Raw genomic sequence first — 24,607 nt, forward strand, 5'->3', positions numbered from 1 at the left:
CACTTTTATTTATTTCTGGTGAGCAATTGTTTAGTTTTCATTTTGGTTTGCAAAAATACTTTGGTGGAACACTAAGATGGTAGAAGGTTCAAGAACATAAGTCAAGCTGAGTTAGAACTGATTAAAGGGAATAAGGCCTGAACATTATGGGGGAGTTGGGCCTCACAGCACTACGTCCCATTAAATTCAGAGCTAGACACCCACATAATATTAAAAGGGGCCACAAGTAGCAACAAAATAGGAGGTTTTGCTTACAAATAAAGGCTAAATATGAGAAAGGGGAGACACAGAGACCCCAAGGAGGTAGAATCCCAAACACTTAACTCTACTCCACAGCAGTAGCTCTAGTTAGCCATTGGCTGCTGGCCCACTTACCCACACACAGCCCCCTCTCCTTCTGCACCAGCTGAGCTCCCATCCAGTCCACTCCTTGATTTCCAGCTCATCCTGGTTCTGCTCAGATGGGCCTTTAAAGCTCCAGAGCAGGTGTAGAAGGTCTGGTGCTACCCGTAAGTAGTCACATTTCACACACCTACCAGCCCAGAGCTCCTCAATATAGCACACTCTTCCTCAGTTTGTGAGAAACGTAGACCACCTCAACTCCAAAGTGATCATGGCATTCAGGTTTCTAAATGGAGAGTATCCATAATGGGCAGCATGGTGGCACAGTAAGGAGATCGGGGTTTGCTTCCTGTGGCCTCCCTGCATGGAGTTTGCATGTTCTCTTCGTGTCTGCCTGGCTTTTCTCCAACAGTCCAAAGACATGCATGGTAGGTGCATTGGTGATCCTAAATTGTCCCTAGTGTGTGGGTGTGTGCCCTGCGGTGGGCTGGCGCCCTGTGTTGGCTGGGATTGGCTCCAGCAGAACCCTGTGACCCTGTGTTAGGATATAGCGGGCTGGATGATGGATGGAGTATCCACAATGCAACGGGGCCAAGAACAATGAAGTCCAGCAGCTGCTTTGCTTTGTGATGTCCCCAGCTTGGACCTTACTGGAGTAAAATCTTCACTTATGTATCCACTGTGTGCTCACAGTGATCTGTTATATAGCGCCTTTCATGTCTGTGTTGGACCTTCTTAACACACATATCACATCATACTATTACATGTGTGTTATACACAAAGACAAGTGTGGTGAACATCAGCCTGACAACACCAGTCTCATTCTCCATATTGTCTACTTCTACTCTTCAGACAGTTTATTTTACTTTTATTTCAGTTCTGGTCCACTAAATTATAATTTGAACAATGTGGCTCCGCCCCCTGCTTGCTTCACTTACCCACCCCGGGTTTGGTTTCCCAGATATACAATTTAAAGAGATTGTTATTTTTCATGGGAATTGTTACATATGCATTACTTTCACTTTTACTTTAAAACTTTTATGAAAACAATACTTGTCCTTTATTTTATGTTATATAAATCTTGTTATAATATTGAGATTATTGTCACTATCTCTGTATTAAACTGTATAAATGTATTTTTCATTTTATTTTCTGTAAGCATGCAGAGCTGAGCCAGACTTAGCACAGAGTGTCAGCATTCAGATTTGCTGGGCCAGGCATTAGGATAAGACAGACAGGGACAGCTGGAGGCCTGTGCTTCAGCCTAAAGAGTACTGGGTGTTGTTTAAACCTGCTGTCTGATGTCAGCTAAAATCTTCAGTCCTTGTTTGGAAATGGGCTCTGTGCCACCTGGGGGCTTGCGCATGGAAAACCCTATATAACCTTTTGGAGGATTGCCAGCCATTGGGAGACTCGACGGCCGGACTACAGGAGACTACGTCTAATTGGTCCGAGAAATCCTTCCTGCGTTGTGACGATGACCGCAAACTCCACACGCAAGGCCCTCACACGACTGAGTACTGCGGTGTGTTTCCCCCGTTATTTATGCAGCGTAAGCCGATATTAAACAAAAGCTAAGTTCATCTTCTCTGTCATGTAATCTTATAAACCGTCATTGCTTGCTGGGGGGGTAACACCTTTTTAATTTATAATTATTTAAATCCAGGTTAAATAAAATGCCGCAATTTAAAAGAACTTATTTTCGAGGAGCTAAAACCTCATATCGGAAAACAAATTGGCATAGTCGGCAGGATTGTGGCTATATTAATAAACTATATATATATTTATAATGTATATTTAATAAATATGCTTCAAATAATATCGGCGGTGAAGGTCTAGCGTACCGTTACGTATATCGGGTTGGTCACGCGCACTGTCATGGATGCCCATAGCCGAGTTATTTAATACATACACGGCCCCAAGTGTGTGGCCCGAGCTAGAAGGAGAAGTTAATCCTTCAAATGTGCAAAAGGCGGTTTTGGCACTCGGGCTAGAACACAGGGGTAAGAAGGAACGAATAGCCGCCGGTGAATTAGGATGGCTTTTATTAACCGCAATACACGAGTTAGACCATAAAGTTCAAAGTATGGTCATAGAGTGTGGGGAACTTAAACAAGAAATAGAACATCTACAAGAAAAGCAAAGTATCTCTCGCGAATGCATGGAAAATGGCGCGTCCCGTGCGGACGAGCGGGATAATAAATGCACCGCTTTAGCCGTACGTTTGGTGCATGATAGAAGGCGAAAACAAGGGAAAAACATCCCGTTTCCTCTTTTAAAATACGAGCCATAATGCACGGCGATTGGAACCCAGAAACATGGGACGGCTCTGTATATAACTCAGACAGTGACGATGATGTTTTGGGGGAAGACGGCATGGAATCAGATGAGATAAATGATAGAAATAATAATTTTGACATAATAGACGCAAGACCGGTTGTTCAAAATAAAACCAAAGCGCACCTAGGCGGACCGCACAGGGTAACGCGAACCGTACGTGATTTTACACAAACAGAGTTTCTGGAAATTGGTAACAGTATAGGCAGAGACCAGGCGAGAGCTTGATGCAATGGATATTATGTATATGGGATGAGGGTGGTGATAGTTGTCAGTTGACGAATGTAGAGATTAAAAATTTAGGCTCTATCACTACGAATCCTAAAGTAAGGAATGTGTTACGAGGGACACAAAATCAAGCGATAGTCTCGATCGTAGAATGGGTAGTAAATGCTGTAAAACACGCATATCCAGATGCTAGAGACTCAGAAGAGATTGATAGATCCTGGCTGACAGCTCCTGAACCAATTCAGCAGCTGTGAGAAATGGGCGTCAATCAGCTATTTATAAAGTCGCACCAGGAGTCGCGTTTGCTGGCCCTGATACTGAGGCATTCACTGCTGGGATGCGCAGCCATCTAATAAAAAACGCACCGAGTTTGTTAAAAGGGGCTCTATTATCTATGCTCGCCGGAGCTAATCAACAGACAGTATGGGATGTGACTGCGTTATTGAGTCAGTTAGATGAATTGGGTGCTATGGTGTCGGCATTTACTGGGAAGAGACCAGTCAGAGCCATAGAAGAAAATGATATACTAACTGTACGCCGTGGAAAGATAATTCATGATCTGCTACAAGCAGGGTAAATAGAAGGGACATAGATGGCAAACAAACTGCAGAACTTTTTCAGAAATGGCAAGCTCTGAAAAAGCATAAAAATGGAGAGGGCATAACTACTCCAACCGCACCGCCTAGTGAGCCAGAAAAGAGACACTCTGAACAAAAACCGAGATGATATTTTAACTTTCCAAAAGCGTGGCGCACACCCCGACCGACGTATTGAGGGGATGGCAGGTCTCCTGTAGGCGGGGAGGTACGGCTCATTCATACAGGAGACCGACGCCCGTACATCCCGCTAACAATTTACTGGGGTAACGGAAGAAAACCACATCAGGTTATGGCACTTATGGACACTGGGGCAGAAGTAACTTTAATTCACGGGAATCCACAGAACTTTTCAGGACCAATTGTAAATGTGAACGGATACGGGGGCTCAGATATACAGGCGGAACTAATCACAGTACACTTAGCACTAGGAAAGTCACCCTCTTTTAAAGCTAATGTGCTAATTTCAGAATTGCCTGAATATATTCTGGTGATAGATATTCTTACAGGAAGGTCATTACAAACAGAATGGGGAACATTTTCTTTTGGGATTCGTAATTTAATGTGTAGAGCAGTTAAAGTAATAGTAAGAGGAAAAGCGAAATGGACCCCTTTAGAAATCCCAGTACCTGACACACCTGTAAATTTAAAACAGTATCGTTTGCACAGAGGTTTACAAGAAATAGGAGAAACAGTGGAAGAGTTACTGCGGGTAGGAATTATTCGACCTGCGGTTAGCCCTTTCAATTCTCCTGTGTGGCCAGTCAGAAAACCGGATGGTTCCTGGAGGATGACGATCGACTACAGAGGTCTAAATGCTAAAGCACCGCAATTGACTGCTGCAGTTCCTGATATCGTTACCATCGTAGAAGACATCATGGCTAATGCAGGAGAGTGGCCTGCTGTCATCGACCTGGCTAATGCTTCTTTCTCTATTCCAATTGCAATCCAAAGTCAAGATCAGTTTGCGTTTACCTGGAAGGACAGACAGTACACTTTCCAAGTACTGTCACAGGGATACCTACACAGCCCTACACTGTGCCATGGACTTGTAGCAAGAGACCTGGCTACCTGCCCAGAGTTGGAGAAGGTACGACGCTTCCATTATGTGGATGATATAACGCTAACTGGAGATGAATCATCAGTAACAAATGCATTGCCTGCTTTAATAACGCACATGGAGAGCAGAGGATGGGCCGTAAATAAGGACAAAATCCAAGGACCCACCAGAGAAGTTCAATTTCTGGGCATGATGTGGTTTGGACCAGAAAAACGAGTGCCCCAAAAAGTAATTGACTCTTTGTGTAAGTTACAGGCACCCACTAATAAAAAAGAAGCTCAATCCTTTGTGGGACTAATGGGTTTTTGGAGAGCTTTTGTGCCACATTTGGGACTAATTTTAAGACCAATACATGATGTTGTCGAGAAAAAGACATGGTTTGAATGGACAGAAAAACAACACGCTGCTTTTGAGGCCGCTAAAGAAGCTTTAGTCCAACACCAAGGACTGGGACCTTTAGAAGCTGATTTGCCTTTTGAACTTGAAGCTACAGAACAGAACGACATTGCTACGTGGAGCTTGTGGTAAAAGCATGGCAGTAAACGTGGAGCCGACAGCTGACAGGATCACAGACTAAATGTACACCACTCGAAAAGCAGCTCCTTACAGCATACTGGGCCCTTCTGCACACTGAGAGACAGACTGGTCCTGCTCCGGTAAAGCTACGCACTAACTTGCCTATTGCTGGGTGGGTTAGAGACAATGGCCTGGGAGCGAGAGCAGGCGCTGCCCAAAATCAAACTTTATGCAAATGGAAATGGTGTTTGCAAGCAAGAGCACACTTTGAAGGAAAAGACACGAGTGCATTACAAGGGGCCATGGCAGGGGCTGAGATATATGAGGATCCAGATGACTTACCACCTGTTGTGTAGTGGAGTCGCCCTTTAAAGACACACCAGCATACGATCATCTCACACCAGCGCAGCAGGAGAACAGCTGGTTCACAGACGGGTCAGCAACTGTGGAAGGAGGAAAACGGCTTTGGAGAGCAGTAGCTTATCAGCCTCACACTGAGACCATCCTCCATCAACAGGGGAAGGTAAATCAAGCCAATGGGCTGAACTTCTTGCTGTAGCCATGGCATTAACAGAAAATCAAAGCTTCCCTATTGTTGTTTATACGGATAGCTGGGCAGTGTATCAAGGACTAACAGTGTGGATAACCATGTGGAAAAGGGCTGCTTGGACTATTCATGGGAGAGAACTATGGGGTGACACAGAACTGTGGGAGCAGCTTTGGACAATGGGCATGAGAGGGGAGACCCTCATTGGTCATGTAGATGCCCATGCCCCACTGATATCCCTTGAAAGGATTTATAACCAACAAGCTGATATGATAGCTGCTGTTCGAGAAATCAAACAGGACGAAGGCTATACAGAGGATGATGAGCTGTGCCACTATGCTGAGGTACACGTAATCGAGCCTTCATTAATATCATTAGCAAGGTGGGCTCATGAAACTTCAGGACATATGGGAGCGGAAAAAACATATCAATGGTGTCATCAGCGATGTATACCAGTCACTAATGATATTGTTAAACAAATAGTGAACAACTGCTCTACCTGTACAGAAGTAAAACAATGGCCCCTACAGAAGAAGGCAACTGGTAAACTGAAGAGAGGACTTGGACCAGGACAAATCTGGCAAGTGGACTACATTGGGCCACTGCCACGAGAAAATAAACAATTGTATGCCTTAACTGCAGTAGACACTTATTCTGGACTTTTACAAGCTCATCCATCAATAAGAGCTGACCAAGAAGCTACACTTAATGGACTAAGCCATTTAATCCAAGCATATGAAGTGTCCGAAGAAATCCAAAGTGATCAAGAAAGCCACTTTGCTGGGAAAGACGTACAAGAGTGGGCTCAAGGAGCTGGAATCCAGTGGACTTTACATATCCCTTATCACCCACAGGCAGCAGGACTTATTGAGAGAATGAATGGCCTTTTGAAAGAACAAGTTAAAAAACTAACTGGGCAGACTCATCTTAAAGGCTGGACTAAAGTTTTAAAGCAAACCTTATTTAACCTCAATAATCGTCCGTTGGCTGGGTCCACAGCATTTATGAGACATCAAAATGTCGGAGGAGAGCCACCTGTGTGTGCCCTCTGCCTGACAACAATTAGCCCACTGGCAAACAATGAATGAACTCCCACAGGGTTACTGGTTTAGGGCACCTAAGTCACTCATAATCAAGTTAAACTCATCAGAAAGACTAAGCTTGGGAATAACAGGTCAGTGGCCACAGGAAAGGGAGGTTAGAATAAATGTTGAAATGCTTGTACCAGACGCATGCCTAACAGAGACATTAGATATCTGTTTAAATGAATGGTGTTTAGTGTTAGCAAATCAAGGCAGTCAAGACATACACAGAGCTGAAGGACAGGCCATATGGAAACTGCACATAGAAAAGTCACACCTGTCCTAGTCAGTATTGAACAGTTTAAAGGAGAAATTGGAGGGAAGGTATGGGTATTAACTCCAAGGTGAAAGCCTAGGGCAGGAGAAATAATAGCAGCAGGACCAGGAGACACCAGAATGGTTCTTTAACGGGCTCTCAGTCGCCCCTCTGCTTTCCCTTACACAGATTATCCTCACGTGTGGAGTAATCAGTACAGACGGTTTATGGAGCCGATGCACCTCCTACAATAAAGTTATTTGGGCTGCTGACACGCCAGGAACAGAAAAGTATGTGACATTGAACTTCACTCTTACCAAGAACTGTACCTGGCAGTTACGAGACAAGACACCTACGGCTCCGTTTTCCATGAAACTGGAATATCCTGAACTGTTACCTTTACCTGTTATGACTTATGAAGACACTGAAATAACTGTGACTGTGCATAATAATGTATCTGTCTGGTTGGCTATGATGAATTGTAAACCTGATTCTAATGGAGGATCACGTTGGACAATTGAAGGGGGGCAACAACTGACTGCAATATCAACACCCGAGAATGATGTAATATTATATGTGTTTAAAAAGGAACCAGCAACAAATGTAAAGGTACCAGTAATGTTATGGGAAATTCATAAGACTAGAAGAGGAAATGGTTATCCATTTGACGCAACACTACTCAGGCAAATGAAAGGTTGTAAAAAAGCTAGGATAGCACATCAAATAATTACTGTAGCACTTGACATTAATGTTAGTGGGTTTGATATAAAATGTTATGATTTTCCAAAAGGAGAAAATATAGTGCCACGCAGTACAGATGCAACATATCATTGTAGACACACACAATCTTTATGGCCTCCTCATAAGGTAGAAATAAAACGAAGGCCACAGCGAGACATTTGGGGGGCTATAGGAACTGGTTTAGGAGTAGGAGGTTTAGGTCTAGGGTCTCTTAATACTGCTGATATAGCCGCACTATATAACAAAATATCATCTATTGGTGTAAAACAAGCTAACAGTTTGCAAACTTTGGCTCACTGGGGGCCAGAGTTGGCAGACAGACATTTACAGGAGTTGCTTTTATGGAAGACCCACCATGGATGGTTAAATGAGTCCTTATGGACTGGTTTGCAAAGCCAATGGGCCATAGATGTAGAATCAGCATGTTATTTAAAACAGATTATTGCTATACAGCAGTATTTAAATTTTAAGACAGATTGGGGATTCAAAGACCCCCAACACTGGAGAAAGGAATTAAAATTACAATTAGACTGGTGGTTGTAGCCAAAGTCCTTCATGTGTGAAGAATCAATATGCCAAGCTGTATTTCAGGTAGCAACCACCGCTGAAGATGACAATGTTTGGTGTCCGTTTCATGTTCTGCCTGTTTTACTAGGAGGAACATGGTGGGCACCCATAGTAGATAGAAAATGGACAGACATGAATAATAATACTGTTGAACCTGCCTTTTGTTATAACTGGCAAGAAGGGTTCGTATGTCAAAGGGTGGGTACATTGCCACAGCCCTGTTTGCATCCTTTAGCTGGAGACTGTTGTTGGCGCCAAATAGCAGTAAATTCCACTGAAGTGTTTGAAACTGATACCACTTCTGCATGTGCAGTGACAATAAATAACATAACTTGGAGTGATGGTACCCATTACAAGGGCCCAGGGGTATCCTGTCGCACCAATGTTAGTACAATACGAGATGACTATTATGGAAGGACTTACGTTTTAACTACATGGGAGGATATACATTAGGAAGCAGAAGCTAACCCATTCCTCCACTTACAATTTGCCTATGAGATAGAATTACCTAAATATAAAGCGATTTTAGAGCATGCTAAACAATATGAACATCTTTTTAATGTAACGTTACAAAAAGCAAGGGACCTACTAGTAAGATTAAAAACTGATGAAAAGAAAGTAATTACCTCTGCAGAAGAAATTGAAGAAATATCCACACATCACTGGTGGGATTTTTTCACTAAGTGGTCACCATCTAGTAACACTATTTTAAATGTACTTGTTCATCCAATTGTACTATTAATTATTATTATTATAATTTTCACCATTACAAATATTTACCTACACTTGCGTATTAGACGAGTGAAGCAGGAGCGAGATCGGCACTACACCCCACGTCTTTACAAACATTCTTGAGGAGCGGTTTACATTGTAGAGGGGGATCGAGTACCTTTTACTTTGTGGATAAGATCCTCAGGGATTGTTTTGTCACAGATTCAGTGACAAAGGGTGGTTTGTTATATTAAGTTTGTTATATTATTAAGATTAATGTCACTGTCTCTGTTCAGACCCTTTTAAATGTATTTTTCATTCCTTTTCTGTGTGTATGCAGAGCTGAGCCAGATTTAGCACAGAGTGTCAGCATTCAGAATTGCGGGGCCAAGCACAGGATAAGACAGACCGGGACAGCTGGAGGACTGTGTCGTCAGCCTGAAAGAGAACTGTGTGTTATTTGAACCTACTGTCTGATGTCAGCACAAAATCTTCTGTCCTTGTTTGGAAATGGGCTATGTGCCATCTGGGGGCTTGCACATGGAGGAAGCAGTATAAAACATTCTGGAGGATTGCCAGCCATTGGGAAACTCGACGGCCAGACTGGAGACTACGTCAAATTGGTCCAGAAAAACCCTCCTGCGTTGTGACGATGACTGCTAACTCCATACGCAAGGCCCCCACGCTTGGACTGAGTACTGCGGTGTGTTTCCTCCGTCTACTATGCAGCGTAAGCCGATATTAAACAAAGCTAAGTTCATCCTTACTTCTCATGTAATCTTGTGACCGCCATATTGCATGCTGGGGGGGGGGATAACACCTTTTTAATTTATAATTATTTAAAGTCAGGTTAATTAAAACGCCGCAATTGAAAAGAAAATATTTCCCAGGAGCTAAAACCTCATATTGAACAACATATGTCTATCGCACTATTATACTGTATTGAGGATTACTTGTGTTCTGTTCTGTGTATTGTGTTGTATTGACCCCCTTCTCTTTGACACCCACTGCACGCCCTACCTACCTGCAAAGGGGTCTCTCTTTGAACTGCCTTTCCTAAGGTTTCTTCCATTTTTATCCCTACAAAGGTTTTTTTTTTTTTTGGGAATTTTTCCTTGTCTTCTTAGAGAGTCAAGGCTGGGGGGGGCTATCAAAAGGCAGGGCCTGTTAAAGCCCATTGCAGCACTTCTTGTGTAATTTTGGCTATAAAAAAATACAATTGTGAAGAGTGGTATTGTCTGCGGTGGGCTGGCGCCCTGCCCGGTGTTTGTTCCTGCCTTGTGCCCTATGCTGGCTGGGATTGGCTCCAGCAGACCCCCGTGACCCTATGATAGGATACAGCGGTTTGGAAAATGACTGACTGAGTGCTATTGTGACAGAATTGTTTTCCACATTCAGGGCAGCAAAATGGCTTCTCCTGTGTGAATTCTTTTGTGATCCTGTGTATTACTTGTGTTTCTGAATGGACGAGTAGTAACTTCCTCTGACTAATAAGGAGAAAAGAAAAATCTTAGTTATTGGCAAACATGGACATTGTGAGGGCGTTAGAAATAAACTTGATGGCTTAGGCTTAAAAGTGAAGTTGGAGGTAAAGAATTTAGAAGTAATCACTGACTCTGACCTCAATTTGAAATCACATATTAATCAGATTACCAGGACTGCTTTTTCCACTTCAGGAATACAGCTAACGTTCGACTTCTTATAACTTTATAAGACATTGAAAAATTAGTTCACACTTTTCTTTTCAGTCAAACACATTACCATAATGTATTCTTTACAGGACTACCTAAGAAAGCCAATCAATCAGTCACAGTTAGTGCAGAATGCAGCAGCAAGAATCTTAACTAGAAAAAGAAAATCTGAGCACATCTCATCAGTTTTAGTGTTATTACATTGGATACTCGTGTCATTTAGAATTGACTTTAAAATACTACAACAGATAGTCTCCTACTTATGAACTAGTGAGATGTGAACTTTCATATATATGAACAAAGTGGTCCTCAAGTCCAAAATTAGCACTTAAGGATAATTCACGTCTGCTGAATGGTGGCAGCAGGGGTGGGAAGATATTTATGATAACAAAAATAACTATTTCATGTACAATACTCAAAGTACATTAAAAACTACCAAAACACATTGTTTATATGTCCAAATCAAGAGACGTCTGAAACTAAAACATTTATCAACAGATGCCAATATGTGCTGGATTTATAAACAAAATGGACTTACAAACAGACTGCTGGAATGGAACCTGCTTGTAAGTAGGAGATCGACTGTAATGGTTTACACAGCCTTAAATAATCTCACCCAGTCCTACATTTTGGAATGTCTGTCCCCTTACACTCCCAGTCATAACCTCAGATCTTCAAATGAAGGTCAACTTATAATTTCATTATCCAATCTGAAAAGAATTGGTGAGGTGGCCTTTTGCTGTTACACGTCTAAAATTTAAAATATTTTACCAATAAAAATTCACCAGGCTAATACTGTAGAACATTAAAAACAATGATAACAACACATTATTTTAAAATGGCTTTTCATAGCTACATTTTAGTTGTATCCCTGTTAGTCTATATGGACACTGGATTATCATTTTCCTCTGTGATGTGCAGTTCCATACTAATCTGTACTATTCTCTGCTGTCTTCTCCATTTCTTCTGTGGTGATGATGTGCTCCACCACCTCCTGATCAACATACCACACTGCCTCGTGCTTATGGACTGAATGGCGGGTGTCCCAGGTGTCCACATGGCCATCATCATCAACATCTTCATGTGAAGCATGTAAACCATGAGGACTGATTTAGGTACAATGTTAGCTAGAATGCCCAGTGGCGGCCCAGCAATGTTTTGGCCTTGGATCCCCTGCAGATTTTTTTCTCTTCGGCGTAACTGGAGTTTTTTCTTTTTTTTCTTTTTTTCTGTCCACTTGGCCATTCAACATTACCTTTTTCTTTGTTACATACTGTATATTATTGCCTAGTCTTGTTTATGTTTTATATTAACTTCCTTCTTATTACATCTTGTAAAGCAGTTTGAGCTACACTGTTTATATGAAAATGTGCAATACAAATAAATCTTGCTGTTGTATCCAAAAGGTTGTTTCTCCATGAAAACTGTTTGCCACATTCAGAACACCCATATGGCTTCTCTCCTGCGTGAATTTTAATGTGCATCAGAAGAGTATTTCTGTGCCAGAATTGTTTACCACATTAAGAACAGCAATTCAGCTTCTCTCAGGTTTAATTCTTCCAAATTTTCTTGGTGTGGTTAACATCAAAATGAGTGAACGTCACTCTTTACTCAGGACAGTCTCATTGTACTGTTTAACTTCTCACTCTCGTAAGTTTCTCACAAGGACTCAGTGTACAACCTGAATTGTTCCTAATAAGGCTTCTTTATGCAGGCCATAAGGAGGTAATGCAATTTGTTAAGATGGGCCTGAACATTTTTCTTTATCAGTCCTGTTCATCCTAGAACAACATGCAGTCCTTCCGTTTTTGGGTCCACATTTCATTTGGCATATCTCAGACTGCATTTCTTGGTATTTTGTTTCTTTCTTGCCTCTTCATTTTTAGGACTGAGTAGTAACTAGGAACTAATACTTCTGTTATCCAGGATTTCTTACATCTGGTTTTCTGGCCTCTATTTTTAGTCAGTCAGTATTGATGTGCTACAAGTGACCTGCACCTCCTCATTTTCCATTGTGCTGTCTGAGTTGTGGTCCCAGTGTCTTTCCGGTGCTGGTAAGTTGTACTTCTTGCAGAGTTTCCAGTGAATGAGCCTGGCCACTTTGAGGTATTGTGCAGTGTATAATCATCAGCAATCAGTACCTCACACCAGGCAACAAGATGTGTGACTGTTTCTAGCTCTTTGTGGTAGAAGTGACAATTATGGGTTATTTATTTTTTCTATTTTTAATCTGAACCATTTTGTGTCCAAGCCACTGTTTTGTGCACCTATGATGAGGCGTACATGTTTTGGTCTTAGTTCGCCCCTCATAAGCCATGCATGAATCAGTTCTGTTTCCACATTAGGCTGTTGGAGGGGTGCAGTGTATTTACCACTTTACTTGTAGTTTCCCCAATTAGATCTTTTTTGTTTTCATTAAACTTTTTTGAATTCTTTCTTCTGCTGCTCAGCATATTGTACTGTGTTCATCTGTGGACAAGGTGGGGGAGTTTGTCATTTTTTTCTCTCGTGTGTGAATTCTTTGATGTTTCTGAAGACTGCTACTATGTGAAAACTTTCTGCCACATTCAGAGCAGAAATACGGCTTCTCTCCAGTGTGAATTCTTTGGTGGCTTTGAAGACTGCTTCTCTGTGCAAACTTTTTACCACATTCAGAACAGTCATATGGCTTTTCTCCTGTGTGAATTCTTTGGTGGATCTGAAGATGGGTTTTCTGTGAAAACTTTTTACCACATTCAGAACAGTCATACACCTTCTCTCCTGTGTGAATTCTTTGGTGGCTCTGAAGACTGCTTCTATGTGAAAACTTTATACCACATTCAGAACAGTCATATGGCTTCTCCCCTGTGTGAATTCTTTGGTGGATCTGAAGATGGCTTTTCCGTGAAAACTTTTTGCCACATTCAGAGCAGCAATATGGCTTCTCTCCTGTGTGAATTATTTGGTGGCTCTGAAGATGGCTTCTTTCTGAAAACTGTTTGCCACATTCAGAGCAGTCATATGGCTTCTCTCCTGTGTGGATTCTTTGGTGGCTCTTAAAATGGCTGTTCCGTGAAAACTTTTCTCCACATTCAGAGCAGCAATATGGCTTCTCCCCTGTGTGGATTCTTTGGTGGATATGAAGATTCCTTCTCTGTGTAAACTTTTTACCACATTCAGAGCAGAAATACGGCTTCTCTCCTGTGTGAATTCTTTGGTGGCGCTGAAGACTGCTTCTATGTGAAAACTGTTTACCACATTCAGAACAGTCATATGGCTTCTCTCCTGTGTGGATTCTTTGGTGGGTCTGAAGACTGCTTCTCTTTGAAAACTGTTTACCACATTCAGAACAGCAGTGAAGTTTGATTCCTGTATAAAGTTTAAAAGAAAAAAAAATTAAGTTTTTAACCCACCACTTTCATACTGACATTATCTTACAACACTACATAAATATTGGTATAACTTATGAACAAACTTTTGATAAACATAAGCAATCATAAGACTTAAGTAGTAAGTGAATAGAGACTCAACTTGTTCATTTTTTCATTTGTATTTCAACTACTCATCACATGAGCACAATTATAGGAGCCAAGAAGTTAAAATATTAAAATAAATAGATCACATGTGACAGGCACAATCAACAAGACTACTGCTGATTTTTTTTTTAACTACATTACAGAATGGCATCATCATTTTCTCATCATATTCTTGAAATATTATAACATTATATATTGTTAATTATTGCAGGTAGAAAGTAATAGTCATAACCCATCATTACACTGGAGAGCATCATGTCAAAAATGTGAAATGAACTTTTATTAAACAGAATGTGTCTTAATATTTGTAAACAATCCAAAGCCACCTGACTCCATATTATTTTTTAAATTTGATTTTAAAAAGAGGCAGAGGATAGTAAAGCAAAAACATTTTAAATATACAATGAGAACAGACTACAATTTAAATGAATAAAACACGCAGGTCACTGAAAAAGCCCAGAGACCCACGCAACACCTGACCTGAAACAGCAAACTAGACACTTGTGGCCGAAATGCAAAATATACTTCTGCCTTCATACCACCTGCGTCAGGGGCTTTTTTTGTTGCAAATTGATTTTAAAATGTATTTAATGGATTTAATTTCCTCAGCTAAAACAGGGTCCTCCAGAAAAGCAACATCATTTTGTGAGAGTTTTGGTAAATTAATAAAATTAAAAAAACACATCAATCACCCCAAAGATGGGAGTTCAGCAGAGGGGAAAGTTTAAGGGAAAAAGAAAAAAAAAATCAGACAAGTAACCGGACCTCGGCCATTTAATGCTTTATATGTTAAAAGGAGGATTTTGAAATCTGCCCTAAACTTAACTGGGAGCCAGTGTAAGGATTTAAGAACTGGAGTTATGTGTTCGTATTTTCTTGTTCTTGTAATAATTCTTGCAGCAGCATTTTGGATTAACTGGAGGCTGTATAAAGAACAGTTTGAATATCCAGTGAACATAGCATTGCAGTAGTCAATCCTATTAGAAATAAATGCATGAATACTTTTCTCAGAATCCTGTTTATTTAGAAAGCGCCTTTATTTCCCAACATTATTAAGATGGAACAAACATGATTTGGACAACTTTGTAATATGTGCTTTAAATGACATGCTAGAGTCAAAGATAACTCATAGATTGTGGACTGATTCTGTAAAATTAATGGCGACTCCAACAGAGTTAAATGATGACAAAATATTGTTGTGATCAGCGTCATTCTCTCCAATAATTAACATCTCTGTTGTATCTGTGTTTAACGACAAGTAGTTCTCATCCATCCACTCCTTTAATTCACTGACACAACTAATTAAAGACAACATTGGAGAAACTTCATTTGATCTAAATGAAAAAGGTATAACTGGGTGTCATCTGCATGCGAGTGAAAATTAACATTATGTTTCCTAATGAGAGATCCTTAACATTATGTTTCCTAATGAGAGATCCTAGTGGAAGCATGTAAAGTGAAAACAGTAAAGGTCCCAGTACTTCTGTGTATAACAGAGTACTGTCAGCATATTTCTGTACATATTGGAATCGATTTGATAAAGAACAAAACCAAGCGAGCACAGTGCATGTAAGCCCAACATCATTTTCTAGCCTGTGCAGTAAAATAGAATGGTCAATGGTGTCAAATGCTGCACTTAAGTCTAACAACATAATTAGAGTGGAGTTTTCTTCATCAGCGGATATCAGAATGTTGTTTACAAACCTCGTTAGTGCCGTTTCTGTACTATGACCAGTGCGGAAACCAGACTGGAATTTCTCAAATAAATTGTAATGGATAGGGTGTGACTGAAGCTGATTGCCGATTACTTTTTCTAGTATTTTAGAGAGAGAAAGATTAAATTTGAAATAGGCCTATAATTATTTAGTATGCAGTGGGCTGGTGCCCTGCCCGGGGTTTGTTTCCTGCCTTGCACCCTGTGTTGGATGGGATTGACTCCAGCAGATCCCCGTGACCCTGTAGTTAGGATATAAAGGGTTGGATAATGGATGGATGATTTAGTATGCATGCGTCTAGGTCTGACTTAAATAATGGTTTAATGACTGACACTTTTAGTGCTTCAGGTACTGTGCCATGCAATAAAGAACTATTGATAATGTTTAGAATAGCAAGAACATCCATTGCACTTTTTACTAGTTTTGTTGGCACTGGATCTAGGTAACAAGTAATGGACTTCATTTCAGAAATTAAAGTTAAGATTTTCTGCTCAGTTACAGGATTAAAATTACTAAAGTGCTGAAAGCAATGCGAGACAGGGTCTGCTAAGCTAGTATTTGGTTTATACTGTGATGCTGAGAGCTGGGATCTCATTGAAGAAGTTCATAAAGTCTGTACTGCTAATATCTGTTGGCATTTTGCACTGTACATCTGAATTCCCATTTGCTAATTTAGCCACTGTTCTAAACAGTACCCAAAGATTTTTATTATTGCTGTCTATTATTGAGGAATAGTATTCTGAGCGAGCTTTAAAGAGAGCTTTTTTAAATTTTTTAACATTCTCTGTCCATACAATTTGAAAGACATGTAGCTTTGTTGTTCTCCATCTGCACTCCAGGTTTCAACACTCTAATTTAAGAGCTCGAGTGTTTTCATTAAACCAGGGAGAGTTTCTATGTGCTTTGATCACTTTTGTTTTAAGGAGAGCCACTGTGTGCAGAGCATCTCTCAAGGTCACATTATAATGTGATGTTAGCTGATCTAAATTGTTTTCCACGTTTACATTTGATGTTAACTGATCTATATGGTTTAACACAATTACACTCAACTTACTCAAAGTATCTATAAATACTGAAGCAGAATTACAATCTAGATGTCGCACTGTCTTTGTTTTAATCTGTAAGTGCGTTGGCAAGGGCAGGACTAAATCAAATGTAATTAAGTAGTGATCGAAAACAATTTAATGGAGTAATATTTAAATTTTGAATTTCAACTTTGTAAGTTATAATTAAATCTAATGTGTGGTTATGATTATGAGTTGGACCTTTGACAATCTGACAAAATCCAACAGAATTTAACAAATAAGTAAAACATTTGCTAAAAGTATCAGTTTCCACATCAATGTGTACATTAAAATCCCCCTATCAGTACTACATGATCATAATTTATAGCCAAATCAGATAAAGGGTTGCTAAATTCAGTCATGAACAATGAATATGGCCCTGGAGGTCTGTAGACTAGCACTATAATTGGGTTGGAATCTGTTTTATTACTTAAAATGAATGCCTCAAAGGATGTAAACTCGCCTAAATTTTTAGATGTGATTTGCACTTTGTTACAATGAATTATTCCAAGGCCTCCTCCTCGACCAGAATCTCTACACTTATGAAGTAATGAGTATCCATCTGGTGACGCCTAAGCTAGGGGAACAGTGTCACATTTACATTATGAATGGGTAAACATGGAGAGAGCTCAGTAAACAATCCCATCTTAACCCCTACATTCACAACACAAGAGTCAATGAGGTGAAAATATGAAAAAACACATCTGAAAATAAATATGACATGAAAGCAAATATTAAACAACTGTGGGTTGAGAGAATGTGGAGCATGAAAGGTCCTGACCTCTCACAACCTGCAATGACTCTCTAATCACATGTGTATGTACACCCACAAAATACACACAAGAAAAAAAGGAAGAAGCAGCCATTATGAATCAATATTCCGGAAAATTTCTAAGCAGTACTGGTATATTATACATAAAACAGTCAACGCGGTCAAGCACCAGTGACATGGAGTCAAGGACACTGAGCGTCTGTTGAGGGTCAGTGAAATGCCGCTGCCCCCCAGTGAAGAAGTCTGAAGCTTGGCCAGACATATCAGGAAAGCAGAAAGATCAATTTGAGGAGCATTGTTGATCACCAGAGATGAGGTCTTGTGGGGTTGGTGTGGTGTTAACTGAATAATTGGGAGTAAAATTAGACCTTCCATCCTTCAAATGTTACATTTGAATTTTTGTTGTGCATCTTTCAGAATAGTAACTCAGTCAGAACTGGACGTAGACATGTCACTTTGCCTGGTATGTATTCTGTGTGCCCGGCCTGAAATTAGAAATGGTTGAAAACCAAAAAAGCCATTATTTCTTCATAAAGCCAAACATTTTCCCACTCTTATTATATGAAACTCCAATAATTCTGATTTTGCCTCTCCTTGATCCATCTTATTGTCTGTCAAGTTTCTTATGTGGATATTGGGTCTCAGCATAAAAGGACTGTATTCTCCATGGGATGCTGCACAATTTGAGTACAGACCTGAATTAAAACTGACAGGAGTTTCTGCTTTTCGTTTCTAATTTCTACAATATCACTAAGAAAGTCAGATAACCTCCTCTCTTCTGATGCATTCAGGTCACACTTAGAACTCCATTTTGTTTCGATATAAAGGCTGTCTGTCGATTAACAGTGGAAACTGCTCCGGAGTTATCAGCCGCCATGCCATCCTCAATCAAACTCCTCTGGGCTTCTTTACTGGCCTTGAATGCAAAGAACCAGGGTGCGTCTTCCAATCTGAACAATTCATATGTCACACCAAAAACCACAAAAGGTATGTTGATGCATTTTTTAGATTAATTTGTAACAACAGTAATTGAAGGATAGTGTCATTGAGTACTCTTACAATACAGCCATTATTCAATTGAGCATCATGTGGACTCCTAAATAAGCTATTTTGGTATATATTTTGCATTTATATCACTAAAGCAATACAGAAGAATGAACAAAGAGAAGTATTAATGTACTGACTCACAGGAGCACCATTTATCTAGGAAAAAAATTATAAGTTGAAGAAACCCGAGATCAGAGCCATTAATCGTATTAGTGTCTGCTCTGGATGAGGAGTGGCAGGTGAAACCAGGACTGGTCAGCTTTATCTCACACCGGTCTCACTTATACAGCCCTTTATAATAGTCATGGATGTGCACTATGCTAACTGAAATTAAATGTGTTGCGTTTTACTGTGTATTAAAGTTAATATAAGTTCATGTATGCAAATGAAGTCTTTATTATTCATTCTGTGGGTTTTTATTAATCAATTGCAGGTGTCTGTCACCTTTTTGATTAATTTCATTCACATCAGGAGATGTTCCTGCTAAGATTACATTAAAGGCTTCATTCTTCAACTTGACAGTTTCCCTTACTACTGCTATCCTCTAAAGACTACTAGGGCTGTCATCATGACAAACACCAACAAGCTCCTGTCCAGAGCTCCTTACAGTGGTCTTTACTCCCAAGTTCTTGAACGTGGTCAATTCAGACTCTATACTGCATAGATAATAATGTGTAGTAGCCAACCCGCGGCGTAGCATACGGCGCATAATTATTTATTGATGGGTGAACACTTCCTGAAAGACACAGTTGTCCAAATGGGGTGGGTTTGAGGATACGACTGAGTGAATGAAAAGATGGAACTCTGGAGAGAGCAACATACAATTGTCCGTGACCGAAAACTGGTTTTGGCAGATACAGGCATATCTTTTTGAAAGTTTGGCCCTGTGCCTTATTAATTGTCATTGCAAAGACCAATCTAACAGAAAAGTGTCTGCATGTAAAAGTAAAAGGCAAATTTGAATTTGATGGGGTCAGGTATATCCAGGGAATAAGGACAGTTTGTGAGGAAGTATTTGGGACATCGCCACAATTTCAGCCTCGCTACCATAAACTCCGGAAGTATTCATGTAGTCAGCGTATTGTTGAGCAGACTGTATGACTATGCTTCAGTGACTAATAACAACGGACAGCATGTCGCCGAAGTTATCCCAATGTTGGCAAACAAGGGTGACAGCCATGTTGCAAAGTTCGAGAGCAACAGTTTCGTCGATGACATTTTTCCACAAAAAAACGAATGATAGAAACAACAGTTACCTGATGCAGGAATTTGTATAACATTGAAAGAAGTGTTGTTTCCATGAAATACATTTGAAGTGGTGGCCATGATAGGCAAATGAACAGTCAAAGTGGCTCACAGCTGCATGTGGACTTTAGCACAGACCAAAGCGAGTGAAGATGTGTTTGGTGAGGTGTTGGGGGCGGGAACATGAGCAAGCAGTGCCTCGAGAGCGAGGGTGGACATGGGAGGAGGGTTAGAGTTGGCGGTCGGAGCTCTGTCGTTCGTATCCCATGGTCAGGCGACTTGGTGGATTATATATAGAAAAGCAACCGGAACTGAAAAGAACAATGAAACGTCAATGTGGCTCAATGGCGCATGTGGACTGTAGCAGAGACAAAAGCAACTGAGGCGGTGTTTGGTGAGGTGTTGCATGAGGGCACATGAGCAGGCAGTGTGCATGCCTCGAGAGTGAGGGTGGACGCGGGAGGAGGGTTAGAGTTGGCAGGCGGGGCTCTGTCGCGCGTATCCCATGGTTTTAGAGTTGGCAGATAGAGGCATGTCGTTTTGAAAGTTTGGCCCTGTGCCTAATTAATTGTCATTACAAAGGCTAATCTAACAGGAAATTGTCGGCGTGTAAAAGTAAAAGGCAAATTTGAATCTGATGGGGTCAGGGAAATCCGGGGAATAAGGACAGTTTGTGAGGTAGCAGCTGTGATAGTTTTACACTCCAGTACATTGCAGTGAATGCTGGTAACAGTCAGGCGGGCAGGCGGGCGGGCAGGCAAGCCAACAAAAACACTATGCTCTTAGTATGGTATGAATCAGGTTTTTGTAGACAAAGGTTATCCCTGTTCCTGCAGGACCATCTAAGAGAAAGTATGTTTGTCGCGGATGGGAATCGCTGAATGCAGCGTGTAAAACAGTTTGTGAGGGTGGACGCGGTCGTGTGTATCCCATGACGCGGGAGGAGGGTTAAAGTTGGTGGGCGGGGCTCTGTCGTGCATATCCCATGGTCTTAGAGTTGGTGGGCGGGGCTCTGTGAGTTGGCGGCCGTGGCTCAGTCTTGCGTGCCATGGTTGGCTGCTTAGTGAATTTTTTTATTTATATATATATATATATATATATATATATATATATATATATATATACACATATATATATATATATATATATATATATATAGAGAGAGAGAGATACTGTAAATAGTAAAACGGCTAGGACACTAAGAAGAAAATAAGCAGAGGATACCAAAACTATGAGCCAAAAGGGAGAACTGAAAGTCAAACTTATCTTTTGTCTAATCCAGGAGTTCAAAAAAAAAAAAGCACATAATTCTTAAACGAAGAAATCAGAAAGAAAACAATCTGTTTGAAAAAGCACAAGGACTTCTTCTGCAATTTCAAATACTCCACCCAACCTTAAAACAATCACCAATATGATGTCATAATAATCACATGATTATTATGGAGTAAAACTTTACTAAACACAACTTGATACTCATGACAATCAATAAATAACATTAACATTCTAACACACCAAGACTTCTCAAGTGCGTATGTAAAAAGTCCCATGAAAATCTAAACTCCACCTTTCAATGACTTTCTCTTTCCATCAGCTGAAATACAGCATTAGCTGAGCAACCTGAACATTTACCATTAAATGATAGATAAGTCAAAGCTGGAGAAATTAAAACTTAAACAATACTCAAGTAAAGCACAAAAAGGCCTGCTATATGAGAAAGGGAGATGAAGCAATACATAAAGAGAAGAGCTAAGGCAACAAAAAAGTCTTCAATTTTCTCTCAGGTGACTGCAGCTCTATTAGAACAATCTGGATGATAACAGGTCATTCAGCCCATTTAATTCTTCTAAAATAACATCAAGTCAAGTTTTGAAAGCTCCTAATCTACTGTCTACCCCACTACTTGATAGCTTATTCTATTTTCTGCTGTTCTCTGTGTAAAGTACAACATCTTAATGTTTGTGCAAAATTAACCTAAAACTGGTTACCAACTGTGTCTCTGTGTTCTTGTACACATTACAACACAAACAGGCCAAACACAAGACTGTTAGCTAAAGATGCACAGAGATGGACACTCGGTTGGATTAAGAAGCTCCAAGAATGTGTTGTTTAAAATCTTCAATAGAATTTAAATTGCTTTACAGATGTAAGAAAAAGTTTGCAAACCCCTTGGCATCTCCTGAATTTTTGCCCAAATTCCTCCTGAGAATGTGGTCTGATCTTCAACTGCACTACAATAACAGACACAATTAACCTGAACTCATAACAAGCAAACAACTGGACTGTCAATGCTGAACACGTCATTTAAACCTTTACAGTCCCGTCTAGTCAGGTGTTCAATCAGTGAGAGGAGACTGGAGGTGTTGCTTAGAGACAAATAAAAGGAATGAAATGTGGGTTCTTGAAAAGCCGTCTCTTCTTCATAAAGATCTGCTCTTGAACATACAGAACAAGAACGTAAGAAATGTAACAGACACGAGGAGACCATTCATCAGACCATCAAGGCTGTTAGTTTAGCTAACACTTAAGCTGTCCCAACATCACATTAAGATAACTCTTAAAGATTGTCAAGAACAGATAATAAGAAAGTAAGAGGAGAATAAAGCTGGGAATTATAACAAAGGCCGATAAAAATAATTCTTGGAGAGCAAATAGGCATTTAAAAGAAAATCTTTGCTTATTTAGTGCTTTCAAATTTTTTCAAATATTACCTGCCTTTGCATTCTGATTATGTAATTTCAAGTTTTGTTTATATTGTGTTTATTAATTACCAAAATATCTTTGTAATTTGTGGGTGAGACCCTAAGACAGCTGTGCGCAACCTGCGGCCGTACGGCCGCATGCGGCCGTGGGCAAGGACTTTGGCGGCCGTGGACGTGTATATTAAAGTGTACGTAATGGCGGCCGTGCAGGTGTAGGGTCTCTGGACTCCAGCGAGTAATGGGTCTCAACGCCGCGGAATCTTTGTCGGCCGGGTCGGTATGGTGACGCCGAAAGCTAGTAGAGTTGAAGAACAATGAGCAGCTTGTGAAAAAGTTTACGGAAGAAAGCGACCTGCTGGATACGTGGAAATCAGCAGTAGAATACCCACAACTACGAGAACTGGCCAGGAACATTCTCGTTCTTTTCGGAAGCACTTATTTGTGCGAAGCAGCGTTTTCCAGAATGAAATATCTGAAAAACAAGTACCGAACCCGATTGGTAGACAGCAATCTAGAGTCTGGAATACGGCTAATGGTCTCCAGCGAGTCCCCTGACTTTGCAAGTCTGTCTGCAAACATGCAAGAGCAAGGAAGCCATTAATGGCGATGTTTTCCAAACTTCCTGAAACAATTGCTGTAAAGGTTTTTTGTCCTATATGACGTTTCATAGACATTTTTTTACATATGTAGACCAGTAAATTGAATATTGTCAGATATATCATACTCTGTTTTAATGTGTAATCTGTAAATTTTTACATAAATCATAAAACATTATTAAGTTTACTTGGACTTACTGGCGGCCGTTATTAAAGTAAAAAGTCTGTAGTGCGGCCGTTATTAAAGTAAAAAGTCTGTAGTGCGGCCGTCAATAGCGGAAAGGTTGCGCATGCCTGCCCTAAGAGGTAGGGTCACCAATGTCACTTCTGAAGGACCACACCCAGCGTTTATATTTGATATCAGGGAGGTGGTCCTTCAGTTGTTTACTGACATTTGATGAGTGCTTTATTATAACTATTTAAGCCAACAATCCATTTTGGGCCTGTGCATGCTGAAGCCACATGTTGAGTTTGGAGTAAGGCTGCCCGGGTTGAGACCTATCTATAGTTAGGCTAGTGAAGGTCCTAAGGCATCATTTATAAAGCTTGCATACACATAAAATTGGACTTGAAAAGTGTGTATGCAACCTCCCATACAAACGTCAAGGTTTACAAAACTTGACAGGGGAACAAACATATTTACAGTAAGTGGGAAATGACGACACCCTTGAACAAAGAGGAAAAGGCAGCCAAACCAGCTAAATGATGACTCACAAGAATAATTCAATTCACCAAGCCTTTATTATAATGTGCATTGATGTGACAATCATGACACCTCAAAAATTGGAGCTATGATGTACAGATTGTATTTTAGTTCCCATTAGGAGAGCCAATGATACGTATTGGCACTGAAGAAATTCTACATTGTCATCACTTTATATCTGCCAGTTGATGTCTCTTCGCTTCACTCCATTATGTCTGCTGTGCTGGAAGCCATTAACTGACTGCTGATGCACTACATCTTGTTTTTGTACAGTGTGGGTGTACACACATAACACATGACATGTTTTTGCCAACACAAAAACTCAATCTGCAGCTGTGTCCAGCTCTCCTAACACAACTGGAACACTTTACTGCACTCATATTGCAGAAAGGGCACCTAGCAAGACTGAAGCTGCTTTTGTTAACCGTAAGCAGTGACATTCCATTAATACACAAGTCATCTAAGATGTGCCTGACAAACGTCACATCTCCATGGCCTCACTCAAACCACGATTCATTTATTTTGAGACAAAGTAGCTTTGACAGAAGTGATGTTGCTTTACATGGTGAAGTATGTG

General features: G+C 40.4%; 3 protein-coding genes across 4 annotated transcripts in view; 2 read left to right on the top strand and 1 right to left on the bottom strand.

The window, feature by feature from the left end:
- LOC114642082 (zinc finger protein 883-like) overlaps positions 1–24,607 on the top strand; it is a 422,053-nt gene that overhangs the window by 180,735 nt on the left and 216,711 nt on the right. The gene's annotated exons all lie outside the window — the stretch shown is intronic.
- LOC114643402 (zinc finger protein OZF-like) overlaps positions 1–24,607 on the top strand; it is a 719,868-nt gene that overhangs the window by 62,098 nt on the left and 633,163 nt on the right. The window lies entirely within an intron of this gene.
- The window catches only part of LOC114642086 (zinc finger protein 664-like), a 396,955-nt gene continuing 385,453 nt past the window's right edge, over positions 13,106–24,607 (bottom strand). Inside the window, exon 3 of one of the 2 annotated variants that reach the window (XM_051921852.1) lies at positions 13,106–14,022. In XM_051921852.1, the coding sequence (XP_051777812.1) occupies positions 13,121–14,022 (902 nt within the window). In that variant the 3' untranslated portion in view covers positions 13,106–13,120. Of the gene's footprint in view, positions 14,029–24,607 lie in introns of both variants that reach the window. The other variant, XM_051921853.1, reaches the window with a different exon arrangement.

Source organism: Erpetoichthys calabaricus (assembly GCF_900747795.2).
Source record: "Erpetoichthys calabaricus chromosome 1 unlocalized genomic scaffold, fErpCal1.3 SUPER_1_unloc_27, whole genome shotgun sequence".
NCBI classification, from domain to species: Eukaryota; Metazoa; Chordata; class Cladistia; order Polypteriformes; family Polypteridae; genus Erpetoichthys; species Erpetoichthys calabaricus.